The sequence below is a fragment of the Rosa chinensis genome, chromosome 7, assembly GCF_002994745.2.
Source record: "Rosa chinensis cultivar Old Blush chromosome 7, RchiOBHm-V2, whole genome shotgun sequence".
NCBI lineage: Eukaryota > Viridiplantae > Streptophyta > Magnoliopsida > Rosales > Rosaceae > Rosa > Rosa chinensis.
The window spans coordinates 15,049,278-15,065,542 of NC_037094.1; the positions used below are offsets into that span (position 1 = coordinate 15,049,278).

At 38.5% G+C, this 16,265-nt stretch overlaps 3 protein-coding genes across 16 annotated transcripts; all 3 read left to right on the plus strand.

The window, feature by feature from the left end:
- The first annotated feature begins 2,037 nt into the window (after positions 1-2,037).
- Positions 2,038-5,976, plus strand: LOC112180692 (serine/arginine-rich splicing factor SR45a). Of its 7 annotated transcripts, none has more exons than XR_002928424.2 (8): positions 2,286-2,436; positions 2,794-2,816; positions 2,935-3,018; positions 3,227-3,335; positions 3,997-4,146; positions 4,231-4,473; positions 4,843-4,906; positions 5,515-5,592. XR_002928424.2 is itself a non-coding variant. In XM_024319254.2 (7 exons), the coding sequence occupies exons 2-7, from the start codon at positions 2,794-2,796 to the stop codon at positions 5,724-5,726; spliced, it is 642 nt and encodes a 213-aa protein (XP_024175022.1). In that variant the 5' UTR covers positions 2,038-2,166; the 3' UTR covers positions 5,727-5,976. The 7 variants fall into 7 exon arrangements, 4 of the variants coding, with proteins under 4 accessions (XP_024175022.1, XP_024175023.1, XP_024175024.1 ...); XR_002928426.2 differs by having other exon boundaries at positions 4,257-4,473; XR_002928428.2 differs by having other exon boundaries at positions 4,260-4,473.
- A 2,572-nt stretch (positions 5,977-8,548) lies between these two features.
- Positions 8,549-11,984, plus strand: LOC112175683. 2 transcript variants are annotated; one of them, XM_024313403.2, is made up of 8 exons: positions 8,549-8,711; positions 9,181-9,418; positions 9,523-9,877; positions 10,708-10,852; positions 10,945-11,072; positions 11,472-11,534; positions 11,632-11,703; positions 11,796-11,984. In XM_024313403.2, exons 3-8 carry the CDS (start codon positions 9,686-9,688, stop codon positions 11,895-11,897), a joined length of 702 nt encoding a protein of 233 aa, XP_024169171.1. In that variant the 5' UTR covers positions 8,549-8,711; positions 9,181-9,418; positions 9,523-9,685; the 3' UTR covers positions 11,898-11,984. The 2 variants fall into 2 exon arrangements, with proteins under 2 accessions (XP_024169171.1, XP_024169172.1); XM_024313404.2 differs by having other exon boundaries at positions 9,181-9,877.
- Positions 11,985-12,743: 759 nt separating this feature from the next.
- LOC112179282 (probable E3 ubiquitin-protein ligase RHB1A) lies at positions 12,744-15,593 on the plus strand. Of its 7 annotated transcripts, none has more exons than XM_024317655.2 (7): positions 12,745-12,894; positions 12,983-13,030; positions 13,445-13,612; positions 13,719-13,851; positions 14,081-14,504; positions 14,698-14,807; positions 14,906-15,593. In XM_024317655.2, exons 4-7 carry the CDS (start codon positions 13,783-13,785, stop codon positions 14,933-14,935), a joined length of 633 nt encoding a protein of 210 aa, XP_024173423.1. In that variant the 5' UTR covers positions 12,745-12,894; positions 12,983-13,030; positions 13,445-13,612; positions 13,719-13,782; the 3' UTR covers positions 14,936-15,593. The 7 variants fall into 7 exon arrangements, with proteins under 7 accessions (XP_024173428.1, XP_024173423.1, XP_024173425.1 ...); XM_024317657.2 differs by having other exon boundaries at positions 13,529-13,612; XM_024317661.2 differs by lacking the exon at positions 13,445-13,612.
- Positions 15,594-16,265: the final 672 nt, after the last annotated feature.

Genomic DNA, 16,265 nt, shown 5'->3' on the forward strand with positions numbered 1-16,265 from the left:
AAGTACGTCCGATAAGTATTCACTATGGTAGGTTCAAGTCCAAAAGACACCTCTCCTGATGCGTATCAATTCCAAATTTCTCTCGAAATGTTTCATCATTAGTACAATTCTGCCATAGTTCCTTATATTCATCTTTCTATTCAAATATGGGGGACTGTTAGAGTTTGAATAGAAATCGGTTTCTATTGAGGAGGATTAGATTTGTCTCAAAGAGATCTCTCTAAGATTTTCTTCCTCACTCGGATCCATCTCAAGGAGATATTACCTCTCTAAGATTGTCTTCCTCACTCGGATCCATCTCAAGGGGATTTTCACCTCACTTGGATCTTCCTCAATGAGATTTCCAAACGGTGGTGGAATAGAATTCAGTTTTTGAACGGTTGAATTCAAAAGCACAAGTCTGATCAACTTACCTTTTGAATTTGAACTAAAGAGGTTATTGAAAGGCAACTTACCTCTTCAATTTAAACTGAAGTGGTATCTCAAACATTATATAAACCCACCAGGTCTTCCTCTCCAAAAAAAAAATATAGATTTATTTTTCTTCCTTTCCTTCAGAGAGAAAAACACTTAGTACGTTCGCTAGAATCCAAGGTCTGGTGCTAGGCTCTTGGATTATCGATAGTTGTATCCTGGTGGACAGAAGCCTAAAGAACTACAAGCACTGAGTAGGGGTGAAATTCTGTCTAAAGGACATTGCCAATCTGCAAGCCTCTATCGAATCACAAGTCAGTTTCTCTTGCAATTACAATTCCTTTATCTCAGATACATGTTGTGTATTGTAATCCATATATTATTGTATAAATTATTGCTGTAATTACTTATATATTGTAGAAGCATATTTTCAATTCATTGATACAAATCCAACAATTTCTTGATTGCACTAGGTTCCTATTTCTGTTCCCCCGTTACGAGCAAAGAGCAAAGAGCAACGATGCTTTATACTTGTTAATCATAGGTGTGCTTCTCCTATGATTTTTCCAATATTGTGTTCACCACTTCCACTGATAGAGAACGATTGGAACTTTGGAGGTCTCAATTTCCATCAGCACTGCCATTTTACAAGAATATTCGCTTGGTTCACGTTACTGAATGTCCGCTCAGATTTTTGACACCCAATTTGCTTCCGCATCTCATGCTGGAGCCCAAAAGATACGAGTACGACGAACATTTTGGAATAGAAAGAGACTAATACATGACTAAATAGTAAAAGCTCTTGTCATGTAAACTTGACGATTGCAACCTAACTATTAAACGACCGTAGAGAAAGACTTGCGTGGGGCACCCGCACCACGTGGCAATAGGGCAGACCAATCACAGCCCAGTAGGGGGGGTCTTTTGGGTATTGTACATTGAGGGGGCAGGGGCAGTTTTGGAAAAGAGAAAAAAATTTCTTTGTTCTGATTGGATGACCCTAAAGCCACGTGGTGGGGAAACCCACACCTAAGAATTTCTCACGAGCGTAACAAGACATCTTCCTAGACAACTCGACCTTTCCAACCTCCCAGATCTCCCGAACAACTAGAAATCCAGCCCCTTCCAGTCCAAGTTTGAAAACCGCCATGGTGTTCACCCAGTGATTAACTAAAAAAGAAATTATGTTCAACCACTATTGGATGTAAATTTAATTGTAAAAAATAATTATTTTTAAGTTGGGTTGTTTTCTTTACCACCGTTAGATTTATATCCAATAGTGAACATTATTATTTAGGCAAAAAATCACTAATAGTTACTGAGTTTTAACATGTTCGACACTTAACTCATTGTCATTTTAAAAATATGACTCAACTAACTTACATTTAACATTATCTTACATTTAACTTACTGTTGTTAAATTTTCAGTTAGAAGCCGTTACAATTGATAGTATATTTGTCAAAACACTTATTGAGCGAGTTAAGTAATATAGTTGAAAAACATGTCATAACTCGGTAACCATTTGTGATATTTTCCGTATCGTTGAAAAATTAATAATCAGGCGTAAGCCGCGTACGTGTGAATTGAGAAGCAGTGACGATTGACGGAATTGCATTCGTCTTTTATATTTGTTTGTTACGTTTTTGGGATTCAAGCTCTTCCTCCCTACCTTCCGTTATTATCTTTAGAGCAAAGTTAACACCGCGTTAGGGCCATCTGGGAGTTGACTCCAGATTCCACCCACCCCAAAGGTAAACCCACCTCCAATCTTTTCTTCAATCTCACCATCTAATCCAATCGACAATTTCACACCGATGTCAAGCTCTTCAATCTGCTTTCAAAATTTCTACCTGCCAAATCTCTGGTTTTTTCGACGACTTGTTTGATTTGAATCACTTAGATTGTTCATCCTTCATGATATGCAGCTCGTATTTTCTAGTATATGTAAAATTTGACCAAAGAATGTTCGTAATTTGCTGAGGAAAAGTGAATGAGAAGTTAAATCTGTGTTGTCTATGTTGGTAATGGAGCTTAGTTTTCACTTCGTTCAGCTTGATTTGATCTCTCTCTCTCTCTCTGTAGCTGAGTTTTGTGTTCCTTGTGTGTTTGGCTCGCCTTTTTTCGGTTCTTTCTTTTGGAAAATTTAGCATGTGTTCACCAAATTTAAAATGGATTATGAAACCAGCTTTTCGATTTCGCCAGTTTTTCGTTTTATAGTTAGATTACATTTCCATAATTACATGTGTACATTATGATTTGAGACCCATATTTGCTTGTATGAATGTAAAATATACATTACAGACAGATTAGTTAACCTATTAGTCACACTGAAAGTTTCATGTCGATCGGCATCTAATGTAGTCATTTTGTGTGTGTAGATGCCATACACGAGAGCAAAAAGGTACAGTTCCCATTCGATGTTGATTCATAATTAGTCTTTCTTTTTTCTTTTTGCTGAATAATGATATGAGTTGTATAGTATCATAATTCTCTTGTGACTTTTGGTGATTACTCCTCAGGTCTGCTTCACCACAGACCTCTGTCTCACCTGTCAAAGGCCGCCGATCGAGATCATTGTCGAGGTCTAGAAGGAGCCGTTCTAGGTACACTGGAAATCTCAATTTTCTAACTGTTCAGTGTCAATAAAATCTCGGTTATTGGCTAGTATAACTGCATGTATATATGTTATGTTACATTGTGGAAATTCATGGTTTTTTTTTTTTTGTAAGTTTTGGGTTTATTCCAACCAAAATATTTGGGTTCAAGCTTTGTTGTATTAGTTGAATATGAATCTTGTTTTTCTTACTCCAGGAGCCCCTCTGTGGATGCAACCAATCCTGGAAACAACTTGTATGTAACAGGCTTATCCACAAGGGTTACCTCTGCTGATGTTGAGAAATTCTTTAACAAAGAAGGCAAGGTATGAGCTATTCTAACTTTATTTTCTGAATAATATATGGAACTTACCCTGAGAAAGCTTCATGTAGATTGAATTTGTTGTGCTATAGTGCTTTTAATTGACTTCAACATTTTAAACACAAATATCTTATGCATGACCAAAATAGTTATCTTAAACAATGGACAGACAGACCAAATCTTTTTTGACGAAAAAAGGAAGTAACAACTTGAAAAGCATGTTATTAAGTGTACTTTGGACACAGTAGGCAGCAGGTGTGTTATGCCTGCCATCAGCTTATCACTAGATAGGTCAATTGTATTTCATTTAGCTATTATACTTGAATCTCCCTAGAACAGGAAGGAAAATTGTAAGTTCGGAAGAAGGGAGTAACTTCCTTGGTAACTTAACAGCTTGCCTTTCCATTTACTTTCTGTTCTTGAGATTAAAGAGAAGCTTCATTTTCTATCCTATGATACATAATTTTTATTAGCTGGTAATGTAGTGCTTGTCATTTCTCTTTATGCACTAAGATAACTAGTTTCCTTTCTACTACTGGGCTTTAACTAAACTTGCTGAGGCAAGAGTAGTCGCTCGTACTTGATGTTCACCTAGAAAGTGATAACCTGAGAGTACCTTATTGTAGATCTTATGTTGATAAATTACAACTAAGCTTTGGTTTCAGGTGTTGGAGTGCCATCTTGTAACTGACCCTCGCTCCAGAGAATCTCGTGGATTTGCATTTGTCACAATGGAAACTGTGGAGGATGCAGAGCGATGCATTAAGTACTTGAATCGTTCTGTGCTTGAAGGTCGACTAGTCACTGTGGAAAAGGTATCAGTTTCTGTCAAAGGATCAAGATAGTTACTATGTAGTATGCTGCTAAATTATTTTATAATGAAGATTTTCTTTCTTCAGAAATGTTGCCTGATAAGTTTTGGCAGCAGGTCTGGTGTGTGTACTTCATCGAATTCACAATCTAAGCTCTAAACAGTTGAAACTATCCCATTCACGACATGAGTTCTGCGTCGACATTCAAAAATCATCAATACAAATTCAACTATTTTGCAGTGGGTCGTATGCCCTTTATTCCTCTTTCGTTGGCAACAGCATCTGATGGTTGTTTATTAACCTTAATACTTAAGATACCCTAGAGACATGGTAAATTCTTCTTGTTGTATTTGCATTTTGGGCTTCTCGAAATTAATCCTTAAGACATATCTTATATCATATGTTAAAAAAAAGTTGGAGAGAAAACCTCCTTGCAGCCGGTATGGTTAGCCTTTATCCTTGATGGTAACCTTAGGAGGGATACTTTAAAAACATGAGAACATTTGCGCTTTCTGTTCATGTTGTGTGGATCAATCATAGTCATTCCAGTAATGCAAGGTAGTTTCAAGCAGAGCATACGGAAAGCAGTGTTACTGATTTGAGTAAATTGTTGATTAGCTTATCTGCATTTCTTTCTCCTTTCGTAAACTATGAACTTTATTTGCAGCGATGTTATCTTGATTTTCTTTAACTATGCAGGCAAAGAGGAAGCGAGGGAGGACACCTACTCCAGGAAGGTATCAAGGCTTGAGAGATAAGCGAGGTACACTAGAATATGGGTTGTATCTTTCTTTGCATTTGTATTTTTCACTAACCTTGGCCATCATTTGCCAAAGTTAGCCATACCTGTGGTCATCTTGTGTGCTTGTAGTGAGTATTGACAATGGTGGGACAGAATTCAAATCTCAAATAGAACTTAGACCACTATTTGGCAAATGTAACCTTTGGTCCACAGCTCCACATCATTGCAAGCAGACTTGCGTGTTATTTTGAGTCTGATGCCTCAGCCTAAACAATCTTCACAATGGGTTAACTACTTGAAATGAAGTTTCATTATATTCATTTTTTTGGTTAGAACCATGGTAGCTAATATTCATGAGTGTCCTCTACCTTATCAATGCTTTGTTTGGTGGTCCAGTCCACCTTGATTTGTTGACTATTGAAAAATTTGCATCTCTCCTTATCTTAGTTTTTATGCTAAAAAATAAAGCAAGAGTTTTAAATATGGTCATCTTAAGTATCCATAGTCTTCACCCCTTCTCTTCCTGTATTTATTAGAATTCCTTTATGAGATTAGAAGGTATTAAATTTTGAGAAAGCATTGAGACACCAGTCTTACTTTAAACTTATGTATTTTTCCTGTTTAAAAAGATGCAGGACGTGATCGTGGAGATCGTGATTATGGTGATCGTGACCGTGATCGTGATCGTAGAAGATCTCGTAGCTATTCACCTCGTAGGCGGAAAGACAGAGAGCCTCCATCCAGGGACAACCGCCGAGGAAGATCACGTTCTCCACCAGCTAGGGATAGGAGGGTGGATGAGCATTCAGACTCGTATAGGAGGCGCATGGATCACTCCTGAATCTGCTGCCAGATATAGCTACTGTTGCCGGACTTTCCCCCAGGTCGAGGCACATTTACTTTTGTCTGTGATGTGGGATTTCGGGATCTTAATTAGTACATTTGCGCTTTAATTTTACCAACTCTTTCGGTAATGTTGTTGTACTCGTATGAAATAGACATGTCTAGTTAAATGCTGTGAGGCCACATTTGTTGTTGATCACTTTCCCAGCTTGCTATGAAAATGCTGTGTTTGAATCTTGATTTGCTGAGCTCACTTTCCTACTGCGATTTTGTTGACCCTGCATTTATCTAAAAGTTCTACAAGGATGGTGCCCCCTTTTGACCCTTTTCTATTTATAGAGTTATCAATGCAATGCTGTATTACTAGTTTGTGAATTAGGTGAATTAATGGCTGCACGAGATTCAGCTATCGACGTAAGAGTAGAGGGCTTCCAGACATCAACCGGACGACGACGACGGCTTCCAGGGAACGTCGAACTGGTGCTTCTTTGAGACTGAATGTTTGGAATTGGAACTGATATCAGAAGTTTCCTAAAGGTTTAGGATAGGACGCAGGTGCACCCGATCCCAGCTCCCGAAAGAGAAAGGGGAAAAAAAAAAAAAAAAAAGCGAGGGAAAAAGCATGTGGGAGGGAAGGAGGGAGTGGGGGCCGACGCTTTGAATTCCCCAAAAAACTGAAAGAGCTAGTGAGAGTGAGAGTAAAGAGTGGAGTGCGGTCCAGCTGCAATGGCGGACTTGAAATCAAATTTCAAATTAATTTTATTTTTTTCTTTTTGCACAAATATAGGAGGGAGTTCTCAATGGTACGACTCAATTCTACTGGGTAGACTTGCTGTGTGGTAGGATAAGATCCGACAGCTGTGTTACTGACACGTGTACGTCACTCCTGGCTCTCTCTTATTATTGTTCCAAACTGACCGGCTCTGCGGGGCTCTTGGCTCTTGGCTCGGCTTGCCTTGTCCTTCACGGCAGATCTTCAAGCCCGAGGAGGTGGGGGGGGTGAAAAGACGAAAGTGTCCATGTGAGACAAGGAGCCTGTGGCCAATTATATGGGAATGGAAGGGAGTCTTGATATTTTGCTGTCGGACAAATGGCGAGCAGGTTTGTTGCGGTTGGATTTTTCACGACGCTTCAGGTTGTTCTGCGGCGGCTGAATTAGGAAGACGAATTCCCTTTTGCTAATTACTAGGCTCTCACGAAATTTGAAGCCATCTCGTACTTCTACATTGTAGTTAGTGTAGTAGTAATACTTTCTAACTTCAGTAAAACCAATGATAAGGGAATCGTTCAATGTTTTGTAACAAGTGGGTGGTCACCTGATGAAGTGGCAACAAATCAGACATTCTTTAATAACTAAGCGATGTAAACTTTCAGATTAATCGTTAGTTCTCTTAAGATAAATAACGTTAATTTTAAAATAGAGTTGGTACGAAGATTTATTTATCAACACGGTAAAAATCCAGAGGATAGGTAGAAAAATATGTTATTTTAAAACAATGTATGCAGATGATCTTCGATAGTGAAGGGCTCATAGTCTAGTATGATTGCGGTTTCATACAAGAGGGCTTATCGATGTTGGATTAGATCTTGGGCGAGGTTTGGTGATCGTAGGAGGTTGATACCCAAATCTCTGAAGTCCTGACTTGGATTGTTCAAAATTCTTATCCTGATCATTCTCCTCTATCATGAAGCGCATAAACTATTCATATATTTATAGAATGTTCTAAAAAAACGACCGCCCAGGCCGCTTAGGCTATGGGGCGGCCTGGGCGGCAACAGGCTGACTCGAGTAATGAGTAATCGAAGGAAATAGGCGGTCAAGATTTAGGCGGTCGAGGTGGCTAGGCGTTTTAAATTTATTTTTAGGCCTTTTGAGAAATTAAACTTTTAAAACATCGATCCCCAAAAGGCCAAAACAGACCACCGCTCATTTGCTCTTCATCCCCGCAGCTCTTCATCGCTCTTTAGCTCTTCATCACAGCAGCTCCATCGCGCCTCTGCTCCATTGCTTCTCTAACTTCTCTTTGCTCCATGAAGTAGATAGGTTTCATAAGTGTTTTGATAACTAGTACAACTATTCTATCAACTCTCTCAAGGAAGAACGGGTGGGCCTGACCCAGCCCAAATCTTTGTTTCTATCTAAAAGTTTTAAAGTTAGTGTTTATTAGCGTCAATTATTTGTTAGCCATTCTGGTGTAATCTTATTTATACAATAATCGACACATTAGACAATATCATTAAATGAAAAAAGAACACGAGATAATAAAGCTAAAATTGAATTTATTAGATCTAACCCTCATCCACTTACTCTTCAATTTAAAACACTATTGATCGCAGAATGTTGCATATTGTTAATATTGTCGCCATCATTTCAAATTTTTCTCCAAATACACTCATAACCTTGGGTTCCAAGAAATTTCCCAACCAATCTAGAAGCCTACCCCCCCCCCCCCCTACCTAAAAGCATTATTACTCTTTAAGAGTTTTTTAATGTCACTCAATTATTTGTTCACCCATGAGCGCAAGCGGTAAATTCCCTCCGTCAAAACAGTCCCTTCAAAATTTCCAGATACAGAAACGGAGCCCACGTGCACGTTCACGGAGCTTGATATGACCACGAGCCAGGCCCCCCCCGCCTCCTTCCCCCTCCCACAACCCTCCAACACAGTCCAATCAAACACTCACACCTCTCACTGAGCCGAGCCGAGCCGCGCCGCGCCGACCGGTTCCTCCCGTCACCCAAGCTGTGACCGTACGGCACATGGCAGGACGTTTCCCTGGCAGTTGGTAAGCATTTAGTGTGTGCTTCCTCCTCTCTCTCTCTCTCTCTCTTCACACTCAGCACCAAATTCCAAATCCCTTCTTCACACTGTGCATTTTTTCCACCCTCTTCAAATTTCAGATCACTCTGTTTTTTTTTGCTCCTACCCCTTTTTCAATTTTCCCTCTCTCCATAATCATCACTGCCATTTCATCTCAACAGGTCAGTACTGTTCTCTCTAATTCTTGCAATTTCACACTCTGTGCTTCCAATTCATGTATTGCTGATTTCACCTCCATCATAGTCACACTAGTATTGGTTGCTCACTGTTTTCAATTTCAATTTCACGCTGTTCTTGGTTTCAAATGGGAGCCTAATGCTCCAAGATAGTGCTAATTGGGATTTGGAAGTGAAGCCGAGCTCTCTGTTTTTGTTTTCAGAAAATTTTGTTTTTTTTTTGATATTTTTATTCTGTTTTGGAACCTTCACAGGTCATGCTTTTTCTTTTTGAATTTGAAATTTGAAATTTTTTTTCTTTTTCTTTTTTCTTTCTGACATGCACTTTGCCAAAAATAGTTTTGGGATTGCCTGGCTTTGAGCATTTTTCACCGTGAAAAAGTTTTCCCCCTTTGAATAGTTTATGACTTGTACAAACCAACTCTAATCTGTGTCTGCATACTTTGGTTTTCAGGGATGCTGATGTCACTGTAGAGCTTTGGGTCTTGCATGATGTCACTATTAGCTAGCTAGGGCCTAGGTGGTGGTGGTGATCTGACTGAAGCAAACAGTGCTTCATTTATTGTGATCAATCGGAGCCCGTGACTCGGGTGATTGGATTGGACTCTTATCTCCATTGCATTCAAATTTGCAGTGGAAACTTCGTGTCAGAGCTCAAGAATTTACCCACTCAATTCAAAGCACCAAAAGGGGTCTGCTCTCTTTCTCTCTCCATTACTCATTGGTATAAGTCACAGTCACTGTAAGCCTCTGGGTTTCTTTATGACACAGCCTCTGTTTTCGTTTTCTGCTACAGGCATCAAAAATTGTAGGAATGTGAGCAAAAAAAAAAAACCCATTTGAGAAACAAGTGTTTTTGACTGAAATGATGGGTCTTTAGTACTCAACTGTGAATTTTAGAGTTTGGGTGTTTAGGTTTTCTTTGTTTGGTGAACTGGGTTTAGTACAATTGGGGGAAAATGCTAGAGCCTGAGCTGTGTGCTTCTAGGGTGCTGTCACCTTCTCATGACGAAAGTGGGGAGGATGAGCTTTCAGTTCTTCCCAGGCACACTAAGGTAATTGTTACTGGGAACAACAGAACAAAGTCTGTGTTGGTGGGTCTACAGGGAGTGGTCAAGAAAGCGGTTGGGCTTGGTGGTTGGCACTGGCTGGTATTCATAATTCATTCCTCTTTCTTATTCTCAACTCTGTCTTCTTTTTTCCAAACTGCTCCTCCTGATCTACTTTTGGTTGATGGGCTTTCTGCACTATTTGGATTTGAAGTGGATTTCTTTTGGTGGTTTGGTTTTTGTTTTGGTACTATTTATTTAGCATCTTGTGTCTCAAATTTGACTTGATCTGAAGATTACATTTTACTTGATGCACGTTTGGAAATAATGAATTAGGGTTCACATGTATAATTAGTTGACTAATTTTGGTTGTTTGGCCCATTGGGCTTAGTGTTTTATCTGGTTGTATGGGCTGTTAATACAATGCTGACATTCTTTGTAAGCATCCATCCATGTCTGACAAGTTGTTAACCTGTAAGGTAGTTTGAACATATTTTGATGCAAAAATCAAGTATAATTTAACTAAAATGCCTTGCATATTTTTTTCTGTTTATTTGATTGTCCAATTTGTAATTTAGATCTTAAGTTAAGGATAGAAGAGGGTAAATCTTTGTTAAGATTTCTTTTTCCTTAAGATTTTGTAAATTTGTTCAACTCTTTAAACTTAGAAGAAAAGAGGTAGATCTTTTTATAATAAATGGTAAAGTCCTATTCTTATTCCTTTCTAAACACTTCGATGGATCACAGTTAAAATTAAAATTAGAAAAATTAGGACTGGTATTGATCTTGCTGTTAATTTTCTTTTTATTTCTGCTTCCTGATTATTGGTGTTTTTTTTTTTCCCATATTTTTTCCTATGGGTTGAAAGTATAGACCTGTTGTTATTACTATTGTGGGATGCATACTTAAAACCATCCATTTTGCCATACAAGGTTCTGAAAAATGGCGTTGAAGTCAAGCTTCAAAGGAATGCATTGAGTGTGCTGGAACATCCTACAGGGAATGAGGAAGATTTCAACAATGATTATGATAACTCTAGCAGTAGCTCTGAACTGGGTGTGAAGGAGAATGATTTCAGTAAGTTTATTATACCATGTACCCGATGAAACCACAATTCCACTCTTACTGCCACCTGACTATGGCATTTATTGGTGGTTTTCTTCCTGCAGCTAGGAGTCTTGAGTTCCACAGACATGATAAACCAAGATTTCGGTATCCAAAATCATATGTTCCATCCACCAAGTCGATTTATCGTGGCAGTTATCAAGAATTTCAGTCCATCCACAAACCTCAGCTGGTAAGAAATTTGGAAAGAGGTCTCATCTGTGTTGTTGATAAAAAAAATTTGTCAGTAAGCTTTTATCCTGTCAGCCAAGTATGTTTGAGGAAAAAAAAAATGTTCACTTATAAATTTTGAAGAATGAGGTATTGAATTGGAAATTTGCTGCTTTAACATCTTTTGATTAATTCTTGGATATTCCGTTTGCTTATGGTTACCCCTAATGAGTACTATGGCATTATTGGTTGAATCCACAGTGGTTTAATTCAGTTCTAGTTTTCAGACCCAGGTAGATCTTTATGATCTGATTTGCTGCTACTCATGTTATGTAAAGATGTATAATTATCCAAATTTTTATATGAGTGGCATGTGCTTGCTATATTGTTGCATTGCCTAATCCTTTGCATGGATGATCAGAGAGTAAACATGGCAAAACTAGGAACAAGCACTTTGCGGAGGTACTGCAGGCACTTCAACCTTGTGGGTATCACTGATTTCTGCATTTTCTTTGTTATAACTCCTACCTGCTTACTTAATGCTGTAACTAAATCCAGCTTATCAATGTTTCAAACTCTAGGTAAGCAGCTATCCTAATCCAACGAGGGAGCAACTGATTAACGTTGTGCAACGACATTTTACATCACAGCTGGTCTATCTCTCACTCACTCCCCTGTGTTTAAGAGAATACATGCCTGAGTACATTATCGTAACAGTTCTAATCCTCTTTAGTTCGGCTTACAGATGCGATTGGATGAGGTATCAGTGATCACTGAATTTGTCAATGCTGCAAGGAGGCGCAAATCTGCCGAGTTGGCTAGGAAACGTACAGAACGAGAAATGTGAATGTTGGAATGCTTGTATATCTACCCTACCTAACCTTTAGATCAGATCTAATCATAGAGTGATGTGGAGAGTGCTTGGCTTACTATATTCTCACTCCCTCAAATCGTAACTTTGTAGTAATACTCCTTAGCTATGCTATTTATATATCATCAATCATTAGGTATCTCATCATTATGCTATCCTTCCACATGAGTAGTATGTGATCCGATATAGCCCGTTTTAGAAACAGATAGTATTGGTACAATGTGCAGACTCCAGAGAACAAGCTATTGATACTTGTAAATTAATATTAGTGCTTCAATATATTTTTTTTTTTTTTAAATTTCTATCTTTTTGGCCATCCACCGGTGAATGCTTGTTTAGATGATGAACACCATTTATGAAAGCATGAGCATCACCGGTAACCAAGGTCTAATATTTCTAGTATGATCACACGGTCACCAGGTGATTCCGAATTTTATAATTTTGGGACCAATAACAGCGTGAAAATTACTGCTAAAATCCTGAAATTTTCTGTCGTTTTACTAGTGTACCGACATGAAATGCAACATTTTTCAGATATTTTGTGTCGGTACACCTTTGGTTTACCCACCCTACTTATATTTGGGCGCGCCAGTAACCACCAACTTTTGTACTGTGTCTCAACTCTCTATGGCTCTAAAGTGTAACAGTGGGCCTAAAATGTGGCCCAACCAATCTGCTTTTTCCCAAAGCAGCAAGCAGAGTCAGATACACCAACACTGAACAAACCCAAACCATAAATTCAACAAATCATTAAAATTATTATTCGACAAAAAAAAAAAAAAAAGTACGTTATTTTATCATTTATAGAAAATTAGTAAATTTCCCACTAGAAGTTGTATGTTGCCACGCAAGTGCACACAAAAAGGAGCCATCTCTCCTCTAAAACGCACTCCAGAAACAAGTCCACCTTCCTCCTTTTCCCCGATTCCGATTCCGATTTCGATTCCGATCGACGCCTCTCCTCCGTCACCAGGTACTCACTCTCGCTAACTCTCCATCTCGTGAAAAACCGCCGCTTAATTTGTCCCGGTGACGATTCATTCCCTCTCCCTCTTGTACAGACTATTCAGGCTTGTCTATTAGGTTCTGCGGCTGATTCTATCTGCTTTGTGAGTATCGGTGTCTACTGCTTTTGCTGTTTTGGCTTAAGCCTTACGCGTTTTTTGTTTTTTTCTGTTATTTCGATGCTTTTTCTTCTTTTTGTTCGTGTATTTGATTGCTGTTTATGCGTATTTGATTGCTGTTTTGCTTCATTCGCTTCGGTGATTTCTGTAGATTTTTCTGCTTGAATTTATTGTGTTTTGATGTGCGTGATGCGTAAATGGTTGGAAATTTTGGGTTCGTCTTTTCGGGAAAAGACTCAGGTTGATTAGTTTGGTGCTTTACTCATGATTAGCGGAGTAGATTTCAAGTGCATAGGAGATGGAATTGTGTTGGAGAATTTTAGTTTTTTAATTTTTGATTTTTTAAGCTACATGAATTATTATTCTATACGGCTAATATCAGTGTGTGTATTACTCTAGGAACATATTGGGGGTTTTGGTGTCTAATCGGCATGGTGGATTTGTTTAAGAATCGGATACTTAATGTAAATAGTGCTTCTGTAGATGATTGCTTTGGACTAGTTTCGTTGGAAATTTTAAGAAGCTGGGGGTGTTGGAACGTGGAAATCGTGTGTTAGGTTTGAAGCGGTAGGTCCTTTGATGAATGTTCAGCATGTTAACATATTGCTGTTATTGTTTTTGCTTAGTGCTTGCATAATCTAACAGAATTTTTATTTTTATTTTTGTGTTGAAGCAAGGGGATATGTGGTGCCGAGTACCTATAGTTTTCAGTCCGGAGCAGAGATAAGTAAGAGAGAATGGGAGGGTGCTGTTGTTGTTCTTCCAAAGCAACCGAGCTGAGGGCCGCACCTACATACTACTATGTTGTATGATGCTTTCTCTCACCTTTGGTGCTTCTTTTTCTCTTCTGCTAGTTTTGTAGTATTGAGCTCGATTTTTCTGTAGAAATTATATGGCATTATTTGTTTCATGTAAATGATTCGCAAGTAGATTTGTCGTGTGATAAATTACTTGAAATAATATCAACCTAATATCATAGATATCAGAGTATGGGTTGGAGATCAAGTTGATTTTTTCATTGTTCTACATCTATAGTATCCGAGGACATCTGAAGAGCACGTGCCCCTGTCATCTCGCCAAGGTGCCTCTGCACTCTCCACAGGCCTCCTTGTTGATACAAACTTGGATACATCAATACCTGACACTTATAGACCACCTCCTGCCCCTATTCCATATGATGTGTCAGCAGGGCGTCCTCAGACTCCACCAGTGGCCCAAGAAATTTCTGGCAACAAGAGTGATGCAACATTGCAGACAACAACAACTTCTGATTCTGTTCAAGAAGCAGCTGGTGACAATCCTCAAGAAACTTCGTCCAAGTGTGAAGACCTGAAGTACAAAGTGGACACCAAGTTAGAGCTTGATCCAATTAAGAAGGCAGAAGTTGAACTTTCAAAGCCAGTGCAATCTGTTGCTTTAGTCACTGAGGAGGAGGATGTTTGCCCCACCTGCTTGGAAGGTAAAGTCCTTTGAATAACTCCTTGCAGGCATTTCTATTTTATCATTACTTTACTATGAGGAAAATAAAGCACCCTTCTTTGTCATTGGCCCTGTTACTGCAAGTTGCCTATTTTAGCCACATTCTTTGTTTTCCATTTGGTAAAAGAATTTCAGTCGGAATTTTTTATTTTCAATTTTTTTTTTCTGTGCAGAGTATGATGAAGAAAATCCAAAAATTACCACGAAATGCGACCACCATTTTCACCTTGCTTGCATTCTTGAATGGATGGAAAGAAGTGACACATGTCCCGTGTGTGATCAGGTTTGCCTTGTTTAATATTTATGTAGTTTTGTGATTTAATGAGACATGTCCATCATCATTCATAGTATTGAGAGGGCTCTTCTTCACTTATGATGCAGGAAATGATATTTGATCCTCCTATTGATTAGTGGATCAGCAATTCAAGTCGAGTGCTTTCCTTTTTGAAGTATAGTATGAGAAGCAGAGGTTGCAAATGCATGAGGTTTTTTTTTTTTTTTTTTCTCTCCCTTTTCATGGGTTCACTGTCCCCTTGTTCAGTGACAGTGATTGGCTGTTTACTGGTTTTGTTTCTGGAGTAGCTTATGCATTTCTTTCCTTTCAACTCAATGATAATGAAAAGGAAGAAGGGGAGATTGGTACTGGCGTGAAAGTATGGTGGTCGTTTTCCTGTATGTAATGCATTTATCCTTAGATCGTAGAGCATCTCATTATCGAATGATATAATGGTTATATAGATATTGCAGTCAGAGGGATAGTAGTAATCAGATTCATTAGTTACCAAACAAAAAAAGGTGAACCTGTGGTTCTCTCACTCCGAGTATAGAATTTTTCTTTGGTCTGGTCAGTGATCTTTGCTTTCTGTTTGAACTGGTTATGTAAACGGCAGAAATTTACTTTCGTTGCTGGTGGTGCGGTTGGTTAGTGTAATGGAAGATGGAAGGTTCAGGTGAAAGGGGCATCTTTGTTTTTCAGTTGATCCGTGTATATAACTGTATTTGATGATAATTTTGATTGGGTGGATTTCACACATAGATTCACTTTATACAGCCTAGCTACTGTTGCTTATGTTAATTTGCCTAAACGCACACGGTAGCTCTTTCGAAAATTGCATGCACAGTTTGTGAACGAGAAGCTTTTTTGTTGCATCTCTTGGTACTCGTCAATCTTAAAGAACCGTGAATTGCCTTGTTTACTTATTTCATTTTCAGAAACGTGAGGATTGTACTTTCAAATGATATTTTGTTCTTCCACTTCCATCCTGAATGGTAATAAAGACGGAAGCATGAAATCAATAAGCTACTCCTGAAGTGCTTATTAAAGCACTCATGTTCGTACTACCAAAATGTATAGATACAAAAGCTTTGTTGACGGATCGGTTGATCGTCTATTGAACCTTTTCATTCCATATCTTTAATTTTATTCTGAGCATCTTCAAGTGACTTTTGAAAACTCCACTAAACAGCTTTATCAGACATTTTATACGAGTCGCATCTGCCTTCCAAGTGCCTCTTCAAACTGATTTGTCAAGCTCATAACTTTGAGGAAAAAAAAAATTGGTACTCATTTCTCGCTCTTCGAATCAACCGATTGTTTTGTTAATTTTATGAGTGGATAGTTTATTTGTTTGTTTTTTGTTTTTTGATTTTTTTTTAAATGATTTTTTTCTAATCTTATAAGGGGTGAGAGAATTTGAACCCAAGACCTCATTCACACTTGTGAAGAGAAATATCATTATGC

Coding starts and splice junctions, on each gene's coding strand:
- LOC112180692 (XM_024319253.2), top strand. Junction 3,019..3,226: donor TCTAGAAGGAGCCGTTCTAG/GTACACTGGAAA, acceptor TTCTTACTCCAG/GAGCCCCTCTGTGGATGCAA. Junction 3,336..3,996: donor TCTTTAACAAAGAAGGCAAG/GTATGAGCTATT, acceptor CTTTGGTTTCAG/GTGTTGGAGTGCCATCTTGT.
- LOC112175683 (XM_024313404.2), top strand. CDS start 9,686: ATGCTAGAGCCTGAGCTGTGTGCTTCTAGGGTGCTGTCACCTTCTCAT. Junction 9,878..10,707: donor TTGGTGGTTGGCACTGGCTG/GTATTCATAATT, acceptor TTGCCATACAAG/GTTCTGAAAAATGGCGTTGA. Junction 11,535..11,631: donor ACTGCAGGCACTTCAACCTT/GTGGGTATCACT, acceptor TTCAAACTCTAG/GTAAGCAGCTATCCTAATCC.
- LOC112179282 (XM_024317660.2), top strand. CDS start 13,783: ATGGGAGGGTGCTGTTGTTGTTCTTCCAAAGCAACCGAGCTGAGGGCC. Junction 14,505..14,697: donor TTGCCCCACCTGCTTGGAAG/GTAAAGTCCTTT, acceptor TTTTCTGTGCAG/AGTATGATGAAGAAAATCCA. Junction 14,808..14,905: donor CATGTCCCGTGTGTGATCAG/GTTTGCCTTGTT, acceptor CTTATGATGCAG/GAAATGATATTTGATCCTCC.